General features: G+C 42.6%; 4 protein-coding genes across 5 annotated transcripts in view; 1 reads left to right on the forward strand and 3 right to left on the reverse strand.

Annotated features, from left to right (window-relative positions):
- The window catches only part of lrrc75a (leucine rich repeat containing 75A), a 52,608-nt gene extending 49,221 nt beyond the window's left edge, over positions 1-3,387 (reverse strand). The window contains exon 1 of the mRNA XM_076735062.1: positions 2,275-3,387. Coding sequence (XP_076591177.1) covers positions 2,275-2,523 — 249 coding nt within the window. The 5' untranslated portion in view covers positions 2,524-3,387. The remainder of the gene's footprint in view (positions 1-2,274) is intronic.
- An 854-nt stretch (positions 3,388-4,241) lies between these two features.
- Positions 4,242-15,766, reverse strand: poldip2 (polymerase (DNA-directed), delta interacting protein 2). Of its 2 annotated transcripts, none has more exons than XM_076735539.1 (11): positions 15,566-15,766; positions 9,750-9,825; positions 9,346-9,443; positions 9,153-9,252; positions 8,634-8,709; positions 8,189-8,296; positions 7,595-7,731; positions 7,329-7,355; positions 7,040-7,165; positions 6,783-6,862; positions 4,242-6,580 (listed from the first exon to the last, which is right to left on the reverse strand). In XM_076735539.1, the coding sequence occupies exons 1-11, from the start codon at positions 15,748-15,750 to the stop codon at positions 6,466-6,468; spliced, it is 1,128 nt and encodes a 375-aa protein (XP_076591654.1). In that variant the 5' UTR covers positions 15,751-15,766; the 3' UTR covers positions 4,242-6,465. The 2 variants fall into 2 exon arrangements, with proteins under 2 accessions (XP_076591654.1, XP_076591653.1); XM_076735538.1 differs by having other exon boundaries at positions 9,750-9,831.
- A 655-nt stretch (positions 15,767-16,421) lies between these two features.
- Positions 16,422-19,257, forward strand: vma12 (vacuolar ATPase assembly factor VMA12). Its single transcript, XM_076735328.1, has 6 exons — positions 16,422-16,850; positions 17,260-17,333; positions 17,628-17,717; positions 18,011-18,053; positions 18,164-18,276; positions 18,535-19,257. Exons 1-6 carry the CDS (start codon positions 16,667-16,669, stop codon positions 18,628-18,630), a joined length of 600 nt encoding a protein of 199 aa, XP_076591443.1. The 5' UTR covers positions 16,422-16,666; the 3' UTR covers positions 18,631-19,257.
- A 2,441-nt stretch (positions 19,258-21,698) lies between these two features.
- Positions 21,699-23,938, reverse strand: sebox (SEBOX homeobox). The gene is made up of 3 exons (XM_076735282.1): positions 23,836-23,938; positions 22,938-23,143; positions 21,699-22,476 (listed from the first exon to the last, which is right to left on the reverse strand). Exons 1-3 carry the CDS (start codon positions 23,936-23,938, stop codon positions 21,760-21,762), a joined length of 1,026 nt encoding a protein of 341 aa, XP_076591397.1. The 3' UTR covers positions 21,699-21,759.
- Between the last annotated feature and the right edge of the window lie 339 nt (positions 23,939-24,277).

Consider the following 24,277-nt stretch of genomic DNA (forward strand, 5'->3'; position numbering starts at 1 on the left):
CCTTTTTTTGTATAGAATGTGTATATATATATATATATATATATATATATATATATATATATGTGTGTGTGTGTGTGTGTGTGTGTGTGTGTGTGTGTACATGTATATATATGATTTTGTTTTTTTCTATTTTGTATTTTTTATTCCCTTCTACGTCTCCTTTTTTCCCCTGATACTATTGCTAAAGTCTTATCTTACCTTATCTTATCTTGTCTTATCTTATCTTACCTTATCTTATCTTATCTTATAATGGTACCAAAGTTGATGTGTAACTAAGACACCATCTTCTAATTGCTTTTTTCCCCAGATCAACAGTAAAAAACCTCTAAGATATTCATTTTACAATAGTCTAAAACAGGTATGCAGCAAATCTTCACACTGGGGAAGCTGAACCCTGCGTATGTTTGGCATTTACACCAAAGAGACTACACTTTGAAAACTGCTGTTAATTTTCTCTTGACTGGACACGACAGAAGAGTCATTTTTGAGCCCAGTTTTAAGCTGGATGTATTTTGTGCTGGAAATCACAGAATCGGTGCTTTCTGGGACGGACCCTGAGGCATTGTTAACACTGCCAGCCCAAATCTGGTTTCTGACATCTCCTGATCATAGATCCAGATTGATTTTAGAAAGTTTGGACAGCAAAAAAAAGAGAAGATGCTGATATAATACAGATGCTTCTCAGTCTGGATGCTCCAGCAAGATTCTTTTGCATCACTGGCAACACGACACACAACAACAACAACAACACAGAGAACAACAGTCTTCTCATGCTTCAGCGTTAGAAAGCCGTGTGGCCAGCATGCATAGCTACTGATACCTACGTAGTTACCACAGCAACCCGTGCGGATAGGTTGGTGATGCCTGAACACACAAATCCAATCTGATCACTTGCGAAAAACAGTGTGGACAGTCCGTCTTAACGATGTGATTTGAGAAACAAATGTGATTTGCCTGCAGTCTGAACGAAGCCTAACCACTGTGCTGTGTTGTTGTCTTCACTTTCCAACTGGGAACTGTGATTCTGCTCCTCTGGGGCATCACAGCTTAATCAAGCAGTCACAAAGATGGTAATCCCCCCTCCCTAACAGTGATGGATGGAGAGGTGTCCTTCGTCTTTAAGCCTGTTTACCATTGATTCGAGGATTAACAATGTAAAAGGGTTTGATCAGAAAACTGTAAATAGTAACAGAGAGGACCTGATGGGAATCTCTAAAGCCCAAACAATAAACTGTGAACGCTCTGTGTGTGTGTGTGTGTGTGTGTGTGTGTGTGTGTGTGTGTGTGTGTGTGTGTGTGTGTGTGTAAGCTGGAGGCTCTCCTCCCTGAGGTTGAGTCATAGGGGGATAAACAGTGAACAGTGGCTGCATATAGATTCTGTTCAGCACTTTCTTTAAGGATGAGAACTCAGGATTCTGTTTCTCCCTTCACTGTCTGCTCTCCTTTTCCTGTTCATTCCACTGATAGACATCTATTCAGAAATGTCCCTCCTGTTGCGCCCAGATCCTCCCTTTCTTCACAGCTCTCCAAATTCTCCAATTCAACTGGTGGCATTTTCACTTTCTTGCTTCTCCTTTGTTTCTCACCACACCAGACTGTTTCAGTCTGCTGCTGGGCTTTCCCTCCTCTCTGCAGCAACAACAACAGCAGCAGCAGCAGCAGCAGCAACAACAACAGCCAGCCAAGCGCTGCAAATGTCTAGAAAGGCAGCGAGAGGCTTAATCGTGGCAGCCTCCACACTGTACCAGTGCAGAAGAGCCAGGCAGAGCACAACAGGTCCAGGCAGCCGGGGAGGCTCGTACAGGTGGAGAGGCGCTCAGTTCATTAGTCCTGCAGGCAGTCAGTCACTGCATCTGTTTAGTCAGTGTGTCAACAGTTAGTCAGCTTGAGCCTGGCTTCTGTTTCAGCATCAGTGATGACATCAACCGAGGAAGAACCATCGTGCGTACACAGACAGAGATGAACATAGGAAGGAACAAGAAAACAAACCAGGGATGTTGTGGTGTAGAAATGTGAACCTGCGACCCCTGAGAGCTTTACACACTTTGCATTCAGACATAATGCGTTCCCGAGCCCCTAACCCTGATCCTAACCATCACAAATGAATGCCCGACCCTGACCCTACCCCTAACCTTAACCTAAACCTAACTCTAGCTGTAAAACAAGTTTCAACCCTCAAAAAGCAGTCTGGACCCCATGGGTGGGCATGCAGTCAGTTTTCATACACACACACACACACACACACACACACACACACACACACACAGCAGCTACCTGTCGGAGTGTCTTGAGCATCTCTGTGGCCTCGTCCTGCTTGCCCTGCTTGGCCATCAGCATCATCTCCTGGATCATGCCGATGCGGCGCTGGTAGGGCGGTGGAGTCCCACCACGGCTCAGCCGGTCCCCTGACTTCAGCATGAGGGAAGCCAAGATGTCGCCCCGCTCCTTGGTGGGTGTCCGTTTCCAGCTGTGCTGAGGGCTGGCCCCTCCAGGCTCCTGGCCTTTGGTCTGCTTGGCGCCCATTGTGCTGCGTTAACGTCAACTGTGATAATAACAAGACCGGTCCCACCGAGCAGTCATGCAGAGGCAGGTTTGATCAATCTGGATACTTTGCTCATTAAAGTGTCTGCAGCTGATCACATCTTTCTAGAAACCTGCAGTTTGGGGCTGAAATGTGAAGGACTGTGAGCAGTATAATTCCAAACTGTTGTACTACTCGTGAAAATGTTCATTATCACTCAGTTAGTTCGGCGTGAATGATCCGAGGCTGGGGGATAATTCTCCAAACATGAAGAGGTGGAATCACGAGTTTTCTGCTTTTGGGAACTTGTTAATCCCACAGAGTGGAGCTCAAGTCGGGAACAGGTCGGAGGATGCTGCCTGCAGCATGGCCGCAAAACACGGACACAGCAAAGTCAGGATGCAGGGTGGCTACCGCGCAGACCGTGGCCCGCCGCAGCCTCCTATCCCGAACACAACTTCACCGCGTCTCCAAAATATTTACCGTCGACACAGCGTCGCCTTCTCCTCCCGCGCTCCTCTGAAACGGAGCCCTCTCTGCCGGACTACAGGAGGAGTTGGTGCATGAAGCAGGGCATGGCAATGTTTACGTCTCCTGAAGATCACCGCTGTCTGTTCCTCGCTCTGCCCTGTCCTTCCTCGGCCGCTGGAAGTCAAGCACAACCTGCAGCAAACACAGCCTTCGTCCTTCTCCAAGGTTGATCCTCCATCCGCCCCGGAGCAGCAAACAGCCGCATCGGCGTCTCGGTCCACGGGTTGTTTTGAGGCTGCGGCTCCGCTGCTTTGACAGCAGGGAGAGACTGGGGTGTTCCCTGGCTGGGACTGAATTATGTATCGCACCCTCTGTTCAACTGTGAGGGGGCGCGCGGCGAGTGCACGTGTGCGCGAGTCCTCCCTCCTCGCGGAGTGATGGAGGAGCTGGAGGAGCACGAGCACCGTGCACCTCTAACTTTGCAGTTTGGCAGCTGATGGACAGGGCGCCCCGGCGGGGCTGACGGTCCGTCAAATTAACGTGTCAGATTGATGTTACGCTGCCTTCCTCACATCTGCTCAAGATGACTCATACCTTGTCAAATCCGGCATGATTTCCGGTGAACTCGGCTTACAGCAGATTATCAATGCATCAATATATTCAGTAAAAATCCCACTATTTAAACCAATGGATTCATGTTGCTGTAACACGAAACATTACAGTACAGTCTTATTCTGACTTCGCCAATAAGCAAGACATTCATTTTAAACTGGCTCATTCTCCAAGTTTGGTCTTTTGCATAGAGGAAAACATGAATTAGGATGGAGTAAAGGATATATTATCATTGCATGTAATGCAGTTCTACCTGGTCAAGAGGTGAATTTCTTTTCAAAGTGGTCACATGGTACAGGAACTACAGACGTACAGGCTTCCAGAGAGAGCATGGAGATGACTGCACTGACCTCTAGTGGTGGCTGGAGTTCACCAACTAATTATCATAATGTGGACACACACGATCCCGGTAAAGCCAACATACATATATACGATGAAACATAATAACTAGAATGTGTAGCAGCAGTTGCCCCATACATGAACAAGAACTAGATGTACTCTTACATTTCTTTTAATGCTGGAAACCAATACAAGCAAAAATCTGCCAACCTCTGTCCATGTGCTGACCAACACCTGTATGTGCATGACATGACAGCTGCATGCAGAAAACAAAACCTACACAAGAAATGTCGAGATGTACTTTTCAAAAGGTATATTTATTTGCTTTGCCTTTAATTACATCTCTATTTACAGTAGCATTTCAACCATCTCAGTTGCTTCAAATCACTTATCAAAACAAAGATGTTGGTTTCGTTCCTCATTTTACCAGAGAAAATGTAGGCTCACAACTTGTCACAGAGTTCGCAAAGTCAAACAGTCACAACCAAAGACAACCAGCACGAGTGCACAGGATGGACACTTCAATCTGGCTTTTAGAGAGCAGACTGCAGGGGAGCAGGTAGACCACACACACACACACACACACACACACACACACACACACACACACACACACACACACACACACACACACACACACACACACACACACACACACACACACACACACACACACACACAGTTTAATTACTTAATGGTGTGCTGCATTCGTTATTGAAAGACCTGACCATCGCCTCCTTTCCAGCTGAGGGGCCGTTTTTTTTGGCCAGTCAGCACATACAGTTCAGTGCTTCTGAGGCATATTCAGACCTCCTTGCCTTTTCCAGTTTGATCTTTCACAACATTAAATCACAGTGGATGGATGTTCTATTCCCTGAATAGGACTGTCATGTCAAACAGGAACCAGATGTCATCCAAAAAAGCACTTAACATTACAAAATAATTGATGCTGTAAGTATTACGATGTCACACCTAAATTAGAATTGGAGCAGCTAACTGTTTTTCATAAGCAGAACTGTCATTTGAATAGAGATCAGTGTGTAGTCCGGGTGTGGCAAGTGATTTTAGGGTTACATACATGTGTACCTGGAAGGTTCGCTGGCTGCCTTTTCTCTTTGCTGGCAACAATGGCATCATGAAGACAAAAGAAACCTCCACACAAATCTCTGACGGGTTTAGTTACCACTGAGAGGAAGGATACAAGAACAATTTTGAGACAATGGATGTAAGAACGGAACATTTTCAGAATATGGCACGGCGGTCAATCTGCCGAGGGCGAGCCATCCTCAAAAACTGCGTGCCCATGTGAGACAGGCACTAATGAGGGAGACTGCCAAGAGGTCCTTGGAGGGAGCTACATGCTGCCATGGCTGAGCCTGTACACTAAACCAAAGACCCCACGTTAACTTTCCATATAATGTGGACGCGGCAGCATCATGGTATGGGGACGCTCCTCCTGCAGGCTGTAGAATGCTTCAGAACGACAACGTTAATGTCTGAAAGTGAAGAAGTTTGATCCTGAATGTGTAGCAGGACAACTGTGCTCGGAGAGGCTGAGCAGTTTTACAAGAAGAGTGGGGAAAAACTGTATTGTCCAGATACACGCAGCTAACAGGAGTCCTCTGTGCACAGCCTGGAGAAGCTGATAATGGCTGCCAAAGGCATATCTACTGCATAAATGATGACATGAAGGGGGTGAATTGTTTTATACTTTTTTTTAGATTTGTTTCCACTTTGAGATGTTAGAGCTTTTTTCCTGCTGATCAGCTTCAGACTCTAATACCATCCACTGTGCTTCAACGCTGTCAAAACAAGAAAGCCTAATAAATACTTTTGCACTGTAACAGCCGCAAATTCGATCTCATTCTCCTCTCATAAGTGGCCCACAGAGGTGTGACATACCTCAACTGTGACAGGGTGGGATTAGAATTAAAAAAACGACAAGAAAACAGGTTCCAGGATAAAAGTCATGTGTCACCGTTTCATAAATTCAAACTAGAAGATCATTTAGGAAGGAGGAGTTTGAAACATGCTGATTTGAAGTATCCTGTGGAAGTCTCAGTATGAAGCTCAGCTGAAGTTGTTGCTCTTTTCATGAACCCAGAGCTCTGCATGAAATACTCCCACTATAAAAAAACTGGTCAATATTTCAACTATTGGATGCACAACAATGTCCAGCTCAGCTTGGCAATATTAACTCCCCTCCCTACCAATCAATGCTCTTCCACTGCTCTTCAAGCTCACCATGGAGTGAAGAAGCACAGCATCAGTTTTCTAACCTATATGGTTTAATTGATGGTACACTGCTGTTGGGTGCACTCTGACAGGATAATGGCAAGGTGGGCCTGCATTTGGATGATCTAGACAATGCTGTAGTTTCCCTTTGCATAACCTGACTCATGTTGGTCTTATGCTGAAGGCAGAGGCAATGTTACAGGGGGAGAACAATTCTAGACACCTCAGACAGGACCAGGACTGACAGCATGTCAAGACCCTCACTGGTGGGAGGTGACTACTCGCAGTTAGAATGAGTAGCCAGCAGGGGGCGCTTTGTCGTCTTTGTTGCTCTCCAGGGAGAAAGGAGGAATGCGAACGTCAAAGTGGGAGCCGTCAGTCCTTTCAATCCGAAAAGTCCCCCTAAACACAAATAATGGCAGAGTTCAATATGACGAGCAGTGAATTAGCGACAGAGCAAATGAGAGGCATTCAAAGAGGACAGGATCAGCAAACCCACTGAGTCAAAAAGTTATGTTAGCTTGTAGAAGATGTACTAAATAGCAGAACATGTAGCAGAGATGGGATGTAAACAGTAAACTGATGTAAGAACATGTAAACTCACCACATATGACCACTGGGGGCTTGTAGAGACACATGGCTGCTGTACTGAAAGGCTGGCTGTTCTTTAGACAACACGGGCTCCTGTGACCGCACGCAAAGACAAATATGACAGGGTTACACAAAATCTGTTAAATTTATGATATTTAAAGATGATGCAAATGTATGAAAATATATCATTTACGAGGTACAAAAGGTAAACTGATACCACCTCCTGATGGTCGGGGTCTCGGATACTGCATTTGTGTGTATCGTACTAACCCTGCCTACGACTCCTCGTCCTCGGACCGTCTCCAGGGTTCCTGAAAGGCTGAAGATCCTCCAGTGCCTCTCTCTCAGCTGAACCACCTCGTTGCCCATGTTCTCCAGACGGATACAGTACCGCCACTGCAGGAAAACAACACACACAGACACGTTCACACAGTGGTTAATAGTTACCGTGAAATATACCAGCTCCTGCCTCGTAGCTGGAGTTTGATTTCCCACTGTGACTGTCTTTGTGAATCACTCCACACGATGAACCTCCAGATAACAAGAGAATGTTACTCACCCAGTAAACATGGGAGTTCTGGGCCTCCTGAGAACATGAGAGAATTTCCATTAGTATTTTTAAAAAAACACTACAGAACCAACTAAAGCAGAAAAGCCTACAAGAAGCCTGCCGGCCTGGGTCTGAACTGCCAGACCCTTAATGCAATATAGGCAGCTTCACGCTGGTGTAGCTACAGACAGCGCTTTCAGAAGATCCAACAGAAGCTTCATATTTCACTGGTATTACACTGATTTATGCATGTAAGAGTTGCGCTGTTCATTTACCCTCATGCCCATGTAGAAGGGGATGACGGTGACTCTGATGTTCTCAGTGGTCTCCCTGTGGACGTCTGAGAGCTCCAGCCAGGGGTGGTTCTTCTCCTGCCACGCCTTCAGGGTGTCTCTGGCTGTGAACGGAGGAGCTACAGACGAGCACAAAATGCACAAATATTTAATGAAACGCTGTTTTCCGTTACTTCGACAATGTCACAGGTGTCTGCAGCAGATCTGAAGGAATTGTGAGACTGCAAATGACCTGTGATTGTATATCAGGGAAATGCAGTCTGAATCTGGTGGGTGGTACCACCAGTGGCTTATGAAAGAAAATAATATGTTAAGACATTTAACTACACGACCAACCACCACCGCTAATCACTGTGAAGATAGAGAGCATGTAAACTTAAATGAACCGCATGCAAGACCTTCATGATGTCATCTACATACATTACTTATGACTACATAACAGTAGTGAACATAACAGCAGTGCAGGATGAAAAATGTACACTGTACGTTCATTTTGAGAATGATGTAGCAGATGGAAGTGAACCTCTGGGTCCTGTAAATGGTTTGTGTGAAGTAGAGACAGTAGAGGGTGTTTACATTTGGAAGGGTTGTACATGAGGAAGCGCTCGAACAGCTCGTGCTGGATGGGGGCCTGCTCTGTGGAGTTATAGGGCAGGATGTCTTCATGGCTCACATAGTCCAGACCTGGAGGAAAGAAACAGACATACTGTCACACGGGGATGAGACAGACAACAATTATAACCACCTCAAATGGGAAGTTGTATGTTCTGGTTGTATGGGAGCTAAACTGCTGACTAGGATCCAACGTAATGCTAAAACTTGACGTTTTTCCAAAATGAGAATCTGAATGCTTTGCCCTGAAGTGGAACTGACAAACTGAGTGCTGAGCTGGACAATATCCTCTGCAGTATCTTGCAAAACTGATAAAAATGGGATATACAGGGCCCACCAATGAGGTTATGTGGCTAGCATGTCAGTGATGAATCCAAGTATCCTGACCGGTCTGTACACGGCTGCATACCTGGGATGGCGTACAGGGCTCTGCTGTCATCATGGTTGGCCAGAAACGTCACTGCCTCTGTCTGGGACCTCTGAGACTGTCAAAGACAACACAAACAAACAGTCACACAACTGGTGACTCAGACACTAATGAACAATCACCCCTACATTCTACCACAGTGGTGGTTTTGTCTCTCCATGTTATTTCCACTCACTGCACTGCATATCAAGACAATTGAAATCTACGTAAACAGAATATCTACAGATGTACACAATGTCAATTCAAGGTATATGAGAGCCTCTCTGATGGCAGTAGGAATGAACCCAAAGGATTTACAGGCTTGCAGCAAATTCAATAAATAACGGCAAAATACAAATTACTGAGATTCTGACATTATCTGTTGTTATTAAGCTTCAACATGACATCATCTGAACGTGCTGCTCTGGACTCCCTCCAAAAGATCTCTCGGGGCAAAACAGATGAATGTGAAATGTAAGGTAGTACTTGCAGGTCCTAAAGGAAAAAGATGTAGTGACTTACTATGTGAGGGCAGTCCCTGGTGTCAATCAGGACTTGGTAGTAGGTGTGGGTCTTCCCCTTCACCTCCTTGGAACCGTGGGCTCCTGGGGGCTCAGGTTTGCTGAAGGAAATCAGAGAAACAAAAGTTATACAGGTCTCACGAAGCCAACAAGGACCTGTCTGGTGCAGTCTGGAGCCAAAGATGGAGGCTTACCTGTCAGACATGGGAGGGGTTATGTCTCTGTCATAGAGTCGGGCGTGCCAGGGAAACAAGACGATGCCTCTGTAGCCAAACACACTGTGGAGAAACAGCTGAGGAGAGCACAACAACAAGGACAAATGGGATGAGTTGTTGTGAGATTATATCTGGAGGAGGTTTAATAAAGCATCTATTAGATGGGATTACAGTCACTTGACAGGATCACACAAATGTGCTTTCATAACAATAAAAAAGCTACTGACTTATCAAAGCTTAAAAACAAACATAAAGTACAAACACAGGACAGTACAGTGACATTCAAAAATAAGTCCAAAATTGACCTAAATGATTTTCTAATGAAGGAGGAGGCCCTTAAGAGCTGGCTCGTCTGTGATTTAAAGTGTGTGTGAGAGTCTTACCTGTCCCGTTTCATATTTGCCATGCTGCTTCACAGCCTCAAACACTCCCACAGTCTCCAAAATCTTCCCTTCAGGCCTGTTCCTGCCAAAAACAGGCAACACCATTACACAATGGACCCTGAGAGTGTATGAGTGTGTGTGTGTGTTTCTGTGTGTGCACACAGACACACACAGGTTTGTATATAAAACACAAGGACTCAGATGAAAACATCATCATATATGGACAAACAAACAGCCTTTAAGCCCCTGAGGAGCCTCAACAGGAAATCCCACAGTTGTGAAGAAGAGCTTCAGGATTTTCCCTCCTATAGAAACAATTTACATTCATCCTGCAGGAGGGAAAATCCTGCTGCCTCCCTCACTTCAGCCTCCCTGCTTCCCTTCAGCTCTACTCTCAATCACAACTTTGACAAGATTGAATAAAACACCTCGACTTGTCAGATGCCAACAAACAGGAATATCGTTCCACCTAATCTCCATGTCTCTGCAACACACACACACGCACACTCACGCACGCACACACACACAGACTTACAGTCCATATTACCACTGACGACAACAGCTGGTCACTTCAAATAAATAACACGCATACTTCTGTGCTCCCTGCAAAGCTAATCTTCACTACAGAGATGAAGAGTGGGGATTAATGAGATATATGCACAGGGGGGATTTACAGAAATATTACACAGGAAGTTGGTTCCAGGTTATTTTCTTACCATGTGTGCACTGCACAAGAATAATGACAAGGTCACCTGATTTTATTGTGAGAAAATACAGTGAACGTATTGTGACTGGACTGAAATTGTACATAAATTGTACATATGTGGGGAGGGAGAAAAGGGAGAAAAATCTATTTTACACCCACTTGTGAAAACATGGCTCTATAGGGCTTTTAGTGGTACAATAAAAATATTAGGGTACAACAAGTCATGATGAAAACTTTTGGTCAAACAGACCTTGATCAGAACATGTTTGTGTTTAGCTTTTTTGTGACAAAGATGTGATAAATAGAAGATAACAAAATCCCCTGCCCCAAATCTGTTGTGAACATGTTAAAAAGGAACATTGCTAATCAGATGGCAGATAACTGCTGTCAAATATCTTTGGGGCAGAGAGATCAGGTCTGTTTCCTTCTTGGATTTCTGAGTTCATTTCTTGAATGCAGCATTATACCTACTGGATGCGTCTATCCATAAAATAACAAGTAACACTGAGAGCTGCCCTGAGGTGCTGCTGTGTATCTTTTCTATAGCACTGCATAAAGAAAGTATTGATGCAACTAAAAGAGAAATTAAAGAAAAATAAGTCTCCTTGCTGAAGCTTATGCAGAAATATTGCAATATAAAAATGTGATTGTACAGAGGTATAAATCAAGATTATAGCTGTTGTGCAGCAGTGAGTTCAGGCTGGGCATTTTGAGGAGGAGGAAGAACAAGGAAGAGGACGAGGATGAAAAAAGGAAGAAGAACAGACAAATGACATCATCCATCATCAGAACAACCCAGACTGTAAATATTTAAAACTTCTTAACATGAAAATAGCTTAAAAATCATGTGTTTCTATTCCACACAGCACAATGGCTGAGTAGCATTGACATGTTTATTCTGCATCACCCAGAGCTTCAGACACCAAGTCATAATCTTGTTGAGTTAGTTGCCAAGTGAGGAACAAAGATGGCTTTACATGATGAGCCTGGAGAATTTAAACTAGTGTCAAAAATTCAGTTAGCAAGACAAAATTCTGAGAATCTGCGTACATCATCTCAACAACAAAGACATCTGTAATTTATTTATTTATTTATTTTGCTTCATGAGTGACTGATGTTAAAAGATGCTCTGTTCCCATTGACTGCAAATAGTTCACATGAGGATGAATTTCTAAAAAAAGTTTGTCACAAGTTTTTGAACTATAACTCTGAAATGTACCACACTACCATGACATCAAAGTGCTGTCTTTTTCATGAACACTAGAGAATCTGCAGTATCACACTAAAACTTTCTGATACACTCTGGGCTCAATTTCTGACAATTCAAAAAAATGTGGCTGGAAAAAAAAAGGACAGTGTGAAGAGGCAGTGTGGTGAGTTTGGTGTGGTGTACTTAGTTTAACTTGTGCTCACTGGGCCTACAGTTTGGTGAAAGTTGCAACATCATAGACGACTGGTTTGTTCTGAATTTTCAGTCTTGAACTGTAGACAGTTGATGTACCGCCACCATCAGGACTGTTAGCCCACTATGCCTGTCGATGAGGTCTGGCACAGGACCAGCCTCAGAACTGCCGGCCCCTGATAATGACAACTCTGACACAATACACAGCCCCTATGTAGGTTCACTTCCACTGCCTTATAAACTGTCTCCTACAGCTTACTCAGCACAACTAATTCAAGTATTCCTGTCTGTATGTTTGGCCTTAGTAAGTAAAACATAATTTATCATGTTTTTTTATATTTGTTATAAGACCTGTACCAAAACCATCCATGAGTGAACCTTTCATTAAAAACTGTATTCATGTATTCTGAATTTTAATGCATTAATGTAAACCATGAAGTCCACTGACATTCTGCTGGTACTTTTTAAAACAGCTTGTGTTGGCTAAAGGGGCAAATACCATAATTGTCATGATACCATACATGGTACACATGCCATATTCAACATGGTTTCCTCTGTTTCTACCTCTGAAAAATGTCAATACACTGTGTGGCCAGAGATAATCAGATCTAAATATAGCAAACCCAGCCTCAGCCAACAGCTACCCCTGGTCAACAACTCGCCCTGCCAATAAGCACAGGAACTATCCACTTGACATCACCCTTGTCCTTGTGTACCGGAGCAGTGAAGGCAGGTTATTTTGCCACTGAGCTTTCATCACGTTGGGGGAAGGTTGGCAATGACAGCAGTAAGACAGGAGGTGTGATTACACAATGAAAAAAAAAGACTACAGAAACTAAAGTGCAAGATACAAGCTGGTGTTGAATCACTGCTGCTATTCCAGCCATTGAGGGGGCACTCACCCACCTGTACACCCACCTCACTCTCTCTCACAGAGCCCATTTTTTCAACTACCCTCTTCTGCTCTCTTTCTTATTCCCACGGCACCTTTTTTTTTTTTTTTTTTGGGTTGATCAGATCCATTGATCCCCTTAAGAAACAAGAAAACTCCCTGGTTCCTCCTCTCTGCACTGGCCCACAGCCAAAATCCTTTAACTCCATCACAAGTCACTGTTGCTGGTGTGAACGCAAAGCAGATAAGTGTGCAAGCCGGCATACACTGATGGATTGCCACCAACACAACAACAACTCTCACAAAACCTATAAAATATGTACTTTTTCAGAGCAACCAACTGAGCTGAATTCCTAAATTACCATCAGCAGTGTGCTGAGTCAACATGACTGTCCCCATGTTACTAATGTTAGCACTAAGTCTGTAAGCTCTGATCACATGTCCGGGCTGAGGGCAACAAAAAACTGCTTGGTCATGGTGTGTAAGGTGGTTTTCATTTATTCAGCAGTCTGAATGAAAACTACATGAGAAAACATGAGTTTGTGCTAATTGTGTAAATGGCTTGCTACAACGACATCTCAAAATAACTAAACACGTCTGGTGAAGAGATTTGCATTTCTGAGAAACCTGAAAGATACACAGAAGCTCAGGGACACACTTTAAGTCCCATTTTGTCTCTGAAGAGAAACTTTTAGTGATTCTCTTCAACATAAAGTGCTTGATTTAGTCCTAATTTGGAAAAGCAGTGAGTATTAAAGTTAAACATTGTAAAAAACATACTAACCAACAATGTAACGTGCACTGCGACTTTAAGATATAATCATTATACACAGTGGAGGAAAAAACAACCATGACTAGAACTAATAAAACTGATGTAGGCCAACACTTTGCTCAGTTTAAACCCTTTATGTAACGAACAAGCCACACAAAGTTTACCGAAAATCTGCCGGTGTGTTCAAATGATGTGGAAGCTTAAGTCAATCACTCTGCCGACACATCACCACTCGGGGAAAGAGGGCAGGTATCTTTCATGGCACTGTTCCAGATGTGTTTTCACAAGGCCGTCAACGAATATTCAAAATTCTAATTTGTGTTCGAATTGTAAAAAAAAAAACCATTCATTTGATTGTGAAAATTAATATTTGAATATGGAAAACAGCAGCAACACTGCAGTGGCTGCATTAAAAACACTGCATGACAGACAGGAGTCATAAAACCAGATTCTGTCATCCAGTAAATGCTGTCTTTTTGTGTAATTTTTGATGTTTTGTTGAAGGTTTTGTTGTATTTTATTTTGTTTTGTCATAATCGAATGAAGCGTGTTTTACGGTGATAAAATTATGGATGTTTCTAGTTAAGTAAAAATGATCTTAATCTTTAACAGAAAGGTTTATCTCTGTAGGGATCCTTTGCATAATCTTGTCAAACACTAATTATAACAATCACAGCCTGTCAGTGGCAGAAACAAACACTTTTAGTGCATGTATGTTGATGGTGCACAAACGCTGGGAGGGACTACACTGCAGCTGCACTGCATTGTTTTATTTGTTTATTTTGTAATGTTTAGGTATTAAAATCTTTAAAAAGACATTTAAGTTGAATGAACATACAATGTAATGCTCTCTATAATACTTGCTGGTTGTAAGGACTAAACTTCCCCAGTGTGGGATCAATAAAGTCTTATCTTAAAGGTGTGTCTCTGTGTTGGTTTTCCCTCTCATGGACGTGACATTTGAATGGTTTGAAGTGTTTTATGAACCCCAAGTCTGACAGGAATATTTTTGTTGCATAAAATGCATTTTAATTGTGTCTTTGTTGATAATAAGACCATGTTTGCAGGGAAGTCTTCCTCTCACTAACAGCACGATATAATGAACAAAAATGCAGCTTTATTAACATCTATTTTGCAGATATTAACACTACTGTAAGAAAACAAAACATGGCCTGTAACAGTATTAGCAAAAGCCTTGACTATTTACTCTGATCCCTTGGTTACTACATTTCATTTTGTCCTGTTCATCAACACGCTCTCCAACACTTTGAGACAACTTTTGAGAGTATGAACTTTCTTTTGAATTGCAAATTTGATTTGATGATTTGAAGGCCCAAACTGTCCACTGAAATATGCACACTGTAAGACCTCACTTTGCTGACTCTCAGGCCAATAGGTTCTGATGTAGACATAATTTCTACAACCCCAACCATAAGTCATGCCACAGAAGCATCAATGATAGCATTGTTTAACACTGAAATCAATCCACTCCACTATTAACTCAGTGAAAATCAGTTGATGTCCAAGCAGCAGCAAATACATAACAAACATTTCATGAAAAATTCAGCTTTCGTAACTTAGACTGTGTCAACTCAGATTGAGATATACAGCATGGCAGTATGTATATTAGGTATTTTCAGCGGAGTATAATCATGCTCCTGACGTTAATCTTTCTAAAACATGCCAGATCATTAAATAAGAATCTTCCAAGGTCGTGATAACTTTTCATAACTGTGTGATTCCACATGTATTGACTCAGCAGGTTAGTGGCAGTCAGGATCTGACCGCGTCAGGTGTTGCTCAACCCACGCTGGCTAGTTACCCTGCTAGCTAACGATCAGCAGAGGGCAACTGGATTTTTCCCACATTCTGCTGCTAAATGTCAGCTCACGACTGCACACCGTGCTCATAATGAAGGCACCGTCTCTGGTCATTCAACAACGAGGGCCAATGTGTTTGCGGTGCCATCTTGAAGAGCTCGTACTTAGCTAAAGTCTTTAGCGTGTTAGCATTGACAGGGGAGGACACTGGCTGCGTCTCTTACCGTGACGACATGAACCTCCTCTGCTGAACACCGCTGGCCAGTCCACAGGCTTGGCATTGTAACCGCGGTCTGTTCACCTCAAACACGCTGCTGCTGTCTACGACACTCAGTATTCTCTGTGCGTGTTTGCTGTTATATTTACTGACAGTGCTCAGCAGACCTCGGCGTAACGCACAGACCGCCATCTTTCCAGCTCTGGCACGCTTACGCACACGCATTTAGAACGAAGAACTGATGCTCCATTCAGTGACCGACCGAAGAGTCGTATGCCCGAGAACTGAACACTCACAAAACTGTTCACTCCCTACTGTAATGTTGTTTGAAAAAAATGTCATAATGTCTGCAAATAATTGCAACAGCACGTTTTCAGTAAGAACATTGTGAGGTTTTCAGCTTACTTTTATTGTTTTTGTCTTGCAGTGAGAAGTTAACTTTATAATCTTACTCTTAATAGTGTGGAAGTCACATCAGGCTGATTATAACTTCAAAATTAGGACAGCGAATTTGGCATGACGGTTAAAATACTTGTAGATAGAAGATAATTAACATAATTAAAATAATTAATAATTGTGCAAGTACTTTGTTTTGCCTCTCACCAAAACACTAGATTGCACATCAAGCGTGTTAAAACCCCCCTACTGACTTTACGATTTTATGTGGAGCCGCTGAATGTACCACAGGAGCTCACGTGTACTGTAGCACGCAATATTGAATTGAATATGAAAGAAAAATTATTGTTCACTCACCATTAACATCAACAGTTTAAAAAGATCATTAATAAGATTTGACCATTTTTAAAAATGCGCAATTCAAAAAACATTTTCACACATTTGGTCACGTGAGAGAACACGTCATCGTGTCACAAGACATACAACATGGCCGCTTATTTTGGTGTACAAATGTATCCGTAGCAGTTGTTAGCTGTCAAACGCTGAACGTTAATGAATAATAATACTAAGAAATGGTGATATTTGGCTTTGGCTGTTTTACTTGATAGCATATGTCCACTGGCCTCTCTTGCTTCACTGAGAACAAGCTTAACTTGATGGTTGATAGTCTTGATAGCTGCTTCGCGTAAAGTCAGTCAGTCGGATTGAAGCCATGGCTTCGGCTTTTGTCGTCGGGGATAAATTCAGACATAAGGTTACGGTGTTATTAGAAAAAAGCGACTCGTGTCTGCCTCAGCGATTGAGAGAAGAACTGGAGGAGACTCTTGAGAAACCAGAACCAGCAACACTGTCCTTCAGTACAGCCCGAAAACTCAAGAAGCACCTCCAGGACACCGGTAAAATGTTTAACACATGTAACCTTAATGTGTGCACTAATGATACTGCTGCTGTCTAAAGGAGACATTTCCGAACAATTTACATGCATTTTAGTCGTATTGGTGGTTGGTAATATGGTTGTGGTGATAGAAAAGCTTTGATAATGTAGACAGCAATCATTAAGAGGTATTCACTGTTCATTCAGCAAGAACAGCTGAATAACGTGGATTGTATCTCTTAAGGACCAGAAAAGGCTAACTAAAGACTGTTATTTCATTAATCAACATCCCAGGGTATAGTCTCATGTAATGTTAATAATAGTATAATAGTATAGTATATATAGTATAGTTCATACTAGAAGCCATGCTAGTGATGTGTAATATTAATGTAATGTTATGTGACACCTTCTCGTGGTTGTTTTTCCTCCAGGGCATCCTTTCTACCTGCATGAGTTGTTGGAGGACAGCTCGCTGCACCTGCCTGAGGTTGTGAAGCCTCCAAGAGTAAGTGAAACCATGCACATGCATAGTTTGTGTGCTTATATTTGTCAGACAAGAGGCATCTACTCAAAATAGCAGTAACTTAAGCTCAGATGTGATTAAAAACCACCCAAGGACTTGGAATTTGATGATGGGGAATTTATTACTGCAATTTAGCCCTGTATTCCTCTATAATTTGAGCACACTGTGGGAAGAACAAGGCTTAATATAGAACCAGTGTCAGTGTTCAGTACCTGATGGAGAAACCTCTGCTGCAAACAGCTGAAATTAAACTGTGACTTTTTCCTTTTGCTTCAGAACCCGGAGCTAGTGGCACGTCTTGAAAAGATCAAAGCCAAACTAGCCAATGAGGAGTACAACAGAATGACACGTAATGTCAACACTCAGGTAGGCTTTTGGATAAGTTACCGTTAAAACACATTTATGTTGTCTTTGGTTTGTCAAGGTCAAGATGTGATTTCATACTATGAGATTGTATTACATAAATATATCCATATATACATCTAGAGATCTTGTTAAGGCTTACATACTATTTTTAACCATGGTGTGAGACTTACTGCAGTCTTAAAACAAAGGTGGAGGAATGATGGTTTTTGTAGTGGGATAGTTTTTTACTTGCTGAGCACATTAAAGATTCTCAATTATTTTACTGTGTAATAAATATCTTTCTTTGTCTTCAGGAAATCGGTCGCAGTGGGACATTAGCAGATTTTGGGCTCCAAGGTTGGTACACATGTACAGTTTAATATCGTTTTACATTACGGTGCTTATTATATTACATTACATTGAGAGTGAACTTCTTCTGTTCTGGGTTTTCCTTCTCTATTCTCCAGTGCGATCCGTCAAAGCAGTGGCGGTGACCATATTCAACTTCCTGGTCACAGTGGTTGCTGCTTTTGCCTGTTCGTATATTGGAAGTCAGTACCTGTTCGCAGACACTGCAGCAGTAAGTGAACATTTGCTGCCACTCAGGCACACCTCGCTACATGCAGTGCAATCCAGTTGTGTGTCATGTTCAGTCATGGTGGACAGTGTCAGAGAGGTGTTCACATCTGTGGTGAGACCGGAGGTTGTATTTTGTGAAGTTTGTGTATTGGATTGTATTAAGATGAAAGGTGTCTGTGATGTTTTCTTCTTTACATTGTGTTTGAGTGTGTGTCCTGCTAAATGTTGCCTGACTTCCTTTCTGACACTTGTTTTTCAGCGAGTAATATCAGCTGTGATCGCTGCGTCTGTAGTCGGGCTCGCTGAGCTGTATGTGCTGGTCCGGACCATGGAGGGAGAACTAGGGGAACCGTAGAAGCAAAACCTGCGACCTGTTGTGGCCCTCAAACCAGAACTCTGACCACCGGACCAAGCCTGACAGACTTTCCTCTCTCCTGTGGAACTTTTTTTTTTGACAGGAAAATTGATGTAATGTTTGTGTAAGGTTACTGAGAATTTAGAAATCAAGGACAGTAGTAGCACTAAATGAAAGCTGGAACATTACAAGAATGAAAATTGGTTGAAAGTGAACTCTGTTCTTTGACTTTGTCAGATATTTTTAGTAGTATATTTATTATACTGTTTTATCTGATAGTCTTCCTCTCCAGGAATCAAAGTATGGTTGATATGACTGATTTATTTGCAGCTGTTTTGTGTTTCATATTTTTCCGAAAACTACAACTTCTTGTTTCTCTCCCTCCTCTTTCTCCTTGGTATTGCCCTATAAAAATATATGTTTTTTCATCAAAACAAACATCAGCACAAGTCATAACGCTGATGGATGCTCTTACTCTTTTATCCAGGAGATACTGTTCAGAGAACACTTTGACTCTTAATGATACTGATGTTGGAATGTCATTTTTTGTTAAATATTACTTAATTGTTTTTCATTTGTCCAACTGAAATACCTAAAATGGTCCATAAACAGAGGTATAAAATCATCGCTCTATGTTTTTCTCACTGTCAACACATTTCATGAAAACACTCCCCACACGTCCCTTCTCTGTCTGTGCCACTCCAACACAAACACATTTATTTCTGCAAAAGACAAAAACCTGAGAGGAAGTTTTGAAAGCAATTTCCTCAAACAACTGGGCACTCATGAGGTCACTGACTTTGGTGATCGTCTGGGACCATCATCAGGTCAAAGTTTTAAGTTGTCCAATACTTTAATGACCAAATCTCTTCAAAATGAATGATATTCCCATTAGCCTTAGCTATTTGTGGTTAGTGCTAGCAAATGTTAGCAGGCTAAACTAAGATGGTGAACATGGTAATCATTGTACCTGCTTACCATCACTACGGTAACATTGTTATTGATAGCATGCTGACATGCTGGTATTTAACTCAAAGCACTTTGTGTCTGAGTACAGCCTCACAGAGCAGCTAGCATACCTGCAGAGTCTTAGTCTCGTTGGACAACAATGGAGCTTTATGGCACGGAGGAATAAGATACACTGAGCTTTGGACAAAGCGAGTAAGTGGCCCTTGAGTTAAATAATTTTGTGAAGTTGTTTGTTTTCTTTCGCTCTGCAGTTGTCCTTGTTTTGACTCTTATGAATAATCCACCAGCTGTAGCATCAGTTACTAGCGTTGTTGACTGATCTGATTTTTTTCATCCATCTCCTCCTGACAGATGTGGTGATGGCTGTCTTCTGATTTGTGATTACTGTATCTGCTCTGAAGTGAGTTATAGAGCCACCCAACACATTAAAAAACAAAGGATTACAGCACCCTGGAGGTACAGCAGCCACGATGGAAGACTTAGCATCCTCAGAACAATAACTGTGTATCTTACTTCAAAACATTTCCACAGAAGATCAGTTTTCTCTGATCCCTTCTCGAGATATGATTTTGTATTTTTTGTAAAGTATCCGATCCTCTTCTTATTAAGTCCTTTCATATCAGTGGAAAGATTAAAAGATGTAACTACATCTGGAATACAAAAAAAGTATCCTCCGAAGATCTGAGATTTGACACCCGGATTAAAGGTTTATTGAAAGATTATTCGGTATTAAAGATGATTATGATATGCCGAGATCCCTGTCCAGGGCTGGACGAACAGTGTGCACCACTGTCTGTCATATTTGCCTCTGTATTATACCTCTCATGTAATATTTCAAAATTTAAATCCAGGCAGAATTACAGAGCCTGTAAGCTGATAGACCCTGAGCTCTGGCTTTAATTTAGTTCTTATTTTTCTTTTTTTCCCCTCCCTCTGTCCACGTAACCCTCCTGATACTTACAGTACAGAGCGATATGAAAAAAATATATATTTTGACTTAGAAAATAATTATTTCTGTCATGGTATCTTACCACAAGGAATCATTTTAATCAGGATGTTTTGAAAGATAATACTCGTGGGGTCGCAGCATTAAACAAGCCACAGTTCAGCTTAGAGCAGGAAAACAGGAGCTGTCATCTGTGAGAGGAGTCCATGTCAAGAACACCAGTGATTCCACTGTGAAGACAAGTCGCTTGGTTACTGAGTTTATGAGCTGCTCTACGAATCCTTCCATTAGTCCTTTATTTATGTAGAAAACATCAACATGAGAGTAGAAATGTGCACATGTGTCTTTTGACCGTTCCGTATTACATAGTTCACAGTTGCTTTGGCTCAGTTTTCAACTTGCAAAACTCTGAACAGAAAATGCCATAGCGTATTCTTCATTTTGACCCTGGGATCTCACTGAACACGCAGTTTTGAATTAGGCAATACATCACACAGTTCAGTTATCAGGGCGTTACATATGTTCGTTACTGAGTATGAATCATTGTTGCATCTTAAAGTAGCCGATTCTGATCAAAACACCACCTGCATTACTCGATTGTGCAAAAAGCGCCAAGATAAAAATGTGCAACTTCAGCAGAAGTCAGTATTTCAAATAATATAGAATGACTAACGTTTTTGTTGTATTTATTGGGTGTGTATCGCTGTAAACACACAGTAGATGATTAAGTGTAAGGTCTGCTTTTAAACTACAGTCAATCTGTGACTCATACAAGAGAAAACATGATTGTCCTTCACTGCATCAGTTCAGGGTTTCTGTTCTGTGTCGACCACAAAGCTTTTATCCCTCAGTCGAATCATCTAAAACACATGGAGCTACAGGAATGCTGGAAATCACTAAACCACCATTTACACTACCAACAAACACTCAATACTGAAACTGAACCAAAGCAAGCGTAAAATATTATAAACTGGGATGAAATGAATCAAATCAGTCCCGAACACACTGAACAAATTACTGGAACATACTAAAAAAAAAAACAGTACAAGGACAAACCAACAACTTGAAAACGACCCTATAACATATAGAGGTTTGAGGAATGGTCAGCTCTGGTAACACAGGACGGGTTTAGACTCATGAGGTGTTAAAAAAGGAAACAGCGACACAAACAGAAGCCCCAGTATTCATATTCCACACTGATCACTCCAGACTAATCAGAATTCCAGAAAGTTGGTGACAATAGCAGCATTGTAGATCAGGTCTGAGATGTAGCCCATGGAGGTCTGCGGTCCCATTTGTGGGTGGTGATGGTGGTGGTGGTGGTGGTGGTGTGGGTGGTGATGTCCTTGGCCCTGAGTTACCTCCCAATACACTGGCTGAGGATGTGAAGGGATTACCTGGTCTACAGAGGTGTGACCTCCGCCGGTAGCGCTGCCTCCATACATAGGCTGATGAGTCCCAGATGGAGCCATAGTCTGGGGTTTGAAGTTCCTGAAGGCCTGGTAGGAGCGGGTGGAGGCCGAGTGATGAGGCTGCCTATTGATTGACTGAGGGAGAGAACTTGGAAGAAAACCGGGGAGTGCTGGTGCCAGGTGCTGCCGCGGGTGGTGCTGCTCCTCCTCCCAGAAACGGGACTCTGAAGGCTTTGAGGGACCCAGTGTGGGCTGCTGGTGGAGAGATGAAGGAGGTGGTGGCGATGATACGGGGTTGCTGTAGATTTGGATCCAGTCAGAATACATTTGTGGGCCGTCCTCACAGGAGTGTGTCTGCTCTTGTCTGAATATGTCTGCCAGGGTGGTTGATGCAAGGAAAGCAGAGGTCACAGGCCCAGTGGAGGGATCAACAACCCCTCTACCCCCCAGGACAGGCTTGGTGGACTTGGGGAGTCTCCCGGTCTTGATACTTCTGGCTCTTCTGTTTTGGAACCACACCTGTGGAAAATGATGAGACTTGTCATGTCTGGTACACCTTTGCTGTGCTGGACTGCCGCTGTTGAAATGCAGGACTGGGTCAGGTCATTCTTTGTGAAGCAAAATTAAATGTTGAGGTGTTCCTGACCAAAAATAGCTGGAAATATATATTTAAACAGGCACTTGTGCCACATGGGGTTACAAAAACAAAAAAACGTCCAAACACAATGACAGAGAGTGAAAACAGGAAAGCTGCGGGTCGGCAGACCAAAACAAAGGGAGGACCCTGCAACGTTCATCAGCGAATATACAGACGGTCATTCAGTCCATCCCTGACACACTGATTCTTCCCAGCTAATCAGAGGTTCATGACATATAATAAATTGCAACACTGGCCTGTAACCAGCGGTTTATTATCAGGTTTTTCTGTGGCTTTGGGGGAGTTTTTAAGCTGAAAGCAGACCCCAGAGCAGCAGACTCACCTGTATCTTGCTCTCGGGCAGGTGTGTGTGCGCGGCCAGCCTCTCCCTCAGGGTGATGTCCGGGTAGGGGGTCACAGCGAAGGCCTGCTCCAGCTCCGACAGCTGGGCTCGGCTGAAGATGGTCCGCTTCCTCTTCCTCTGGCCCTCCATCAAACCGGCGACTCTGTCCGGCTCCGGGGAGGACACCGCGCTGTCAGCCCGGACATCTGACGATGAAAGACACCGTCAACATCCAGATGAAGATTCATGTCAGTGACATGAAATAATAAAAAATAGATGAAGAAAGAGAGAGAGAGTGAAAAGGTGGATGGTTTTGGTGAGGAAAAACAAAAACATTTCAGTTTCGATTTAATGGCAATTGTAAACGCACCGAAATGTAGGCCGTTAAAATAAAATCCCAAACAGGGGCTGTTGACCAAAACTAAACTGATTACGATTATTTTTTTAATTTTATAAATTTTATTATTCAGTTTTATTTTATTTTTTAATATTACTTGGATTCATTTTTTGTATATTTTCATGTAATGTATTTTGCTTACAGCCTAATATTTACGAGGTTTTGTTAGATGTTTATATTGGCTTATAACACATTTCTTTTTAAGTTTTTATTTTATTTAGAAAATAATTCCGTCGGTTTAATTTCTGCTGTGATTTTTGCGTCCTCTTTTCCCATTGAAATGCCATATTGATCGAATTTACTGGCAAAAACCCAATTATTTTCATGCGTACGAGTATCACGGTAGCCGGCCATCCAAATGTCAATGAATTCAGTCATTCATTGACATTTACTGTGGATTCCTGAGTGAAAATGATTACAGGAAACAAACCATGAAATGTATCAAGGACATAAAGATGACCGAATAGAGCGTTTCATTCATCTAAATGACACTGAACTCACCTTTACAGTGACCCTGTTCTCCAAATAACGCCTTCAGATCCATCATGTCTGTCTGCTGGTTCTGCCTCAGTAGAGAGAAGTCTGAGTCCATGAACAGAGCCATAACTCCACACAGAGACACACACATACACACACACACGGCTGACAGCTGAGGAGGAGTGACCGCTTCTTATAGCCGCATCAGATGAGACACCCACCACCCAAAGTCCAGGTGTTATTCACCTCTGCCTCTAATCCACACGCTTGTTTTTCTGTTGCATCGCATTGTGTGATCTTCAGCTGCTCTGTCTGTATTTGAAGAGTTTTGGGGATGTGGCGTAACGCAATGAACTGACCGACATCTGCATTCAGTGTTTATGTTGTCCACAGATATGTGGTTTATGTGTGACACTGATGCTGCATGTGGTGGCAGGGTGTTGATTTTAACCTTAACTGTATGTAA

The sequence above is a fragment of the Chaetodon auriga genome, chromosome 7 (assembly GCF_051107435.1).
Source record: "Chaetodon auriga isolate fChaAug3 chromosome 7, fChaAug3.hap1, whole genome shotgun sequence".
In the NCBI taxonomy this organism is placed as follows: domain Eukaryota; kingdom Metazoa; phylum Chordata; class Actinopteri; order Chaetodontiformes; family Chaetodontidae; genus Chaetodon; species Chaetodon auriga.

Excerpts from the sequence above, each read along its gene's own strand:
- poldip2 (XM_076735538.1), bottom strand. The coding sequence starts at position 15,750 with ATGGCGGTCTGTGCGTTACGCCGAGGTCTGCTGAGCACTGTCAGTAAA. Across the intron at positions 9,253-9,345 it reads ACCCCTCCCATGTCTGACAG|CAAACCTGAGCCCCCAGGAG; the intron begins GTAAGCCTCCAT and ends GATTTCCTTCAG. Across the intron at positions 8,710-9,152 it reads CCAGGGACTGCCCTCACATA|TCTCAGAGGTCCCAGACAGA; the intron begins GTAAGTCACTAC and ends TGTCTTTGACAG.
- vma12 (XM_076735328.1), top strand. The coding sequence starts at position 16,667 with ATGGCTTCGGCTTTTGTCGTCGGGGATAAATTCAGACATAAGGTTACG. Across the intron at positions 17,718-18,010 it reads CACGTAATGTCAACACTCAG|GAAATCGGTCGCAGTGGGAC; the intron begins GTAGGCTTTTGG and ends CTTTGTCTTCAG. Across the intron at positions 18,054-18,163 it reads AGCAGATTTTGGGCTCCAAG|TGCGATCCGTCAAAGCAGTG; the intron begins GTTGGTACACAT and ends TCTATTCTCCAG.
- sebox (XM_076735282.1), bottom strand. The coding sequence starts at position 23,938 with ATGGCTCTGTTCATGGACTCAGACTTCTCTCTACTGAGGCAGAACCAG. Across the intron at positions 23,144-23,835 it reads AGAACAGGGTCACTGTAAAG|ATGTCCGGGCTGACAGCGCG; the intron begins GTGAGTTCAGTG and ends TTTCATCGTCAG. Across the intron at positions 22,477-22,937 it reads TGCCCGAGAGCAAGATACAG|GTGTGGTTCCAAAACAGAAG; the intron begins GTGAGTCTGCTG and ends CATTTTCCACAG.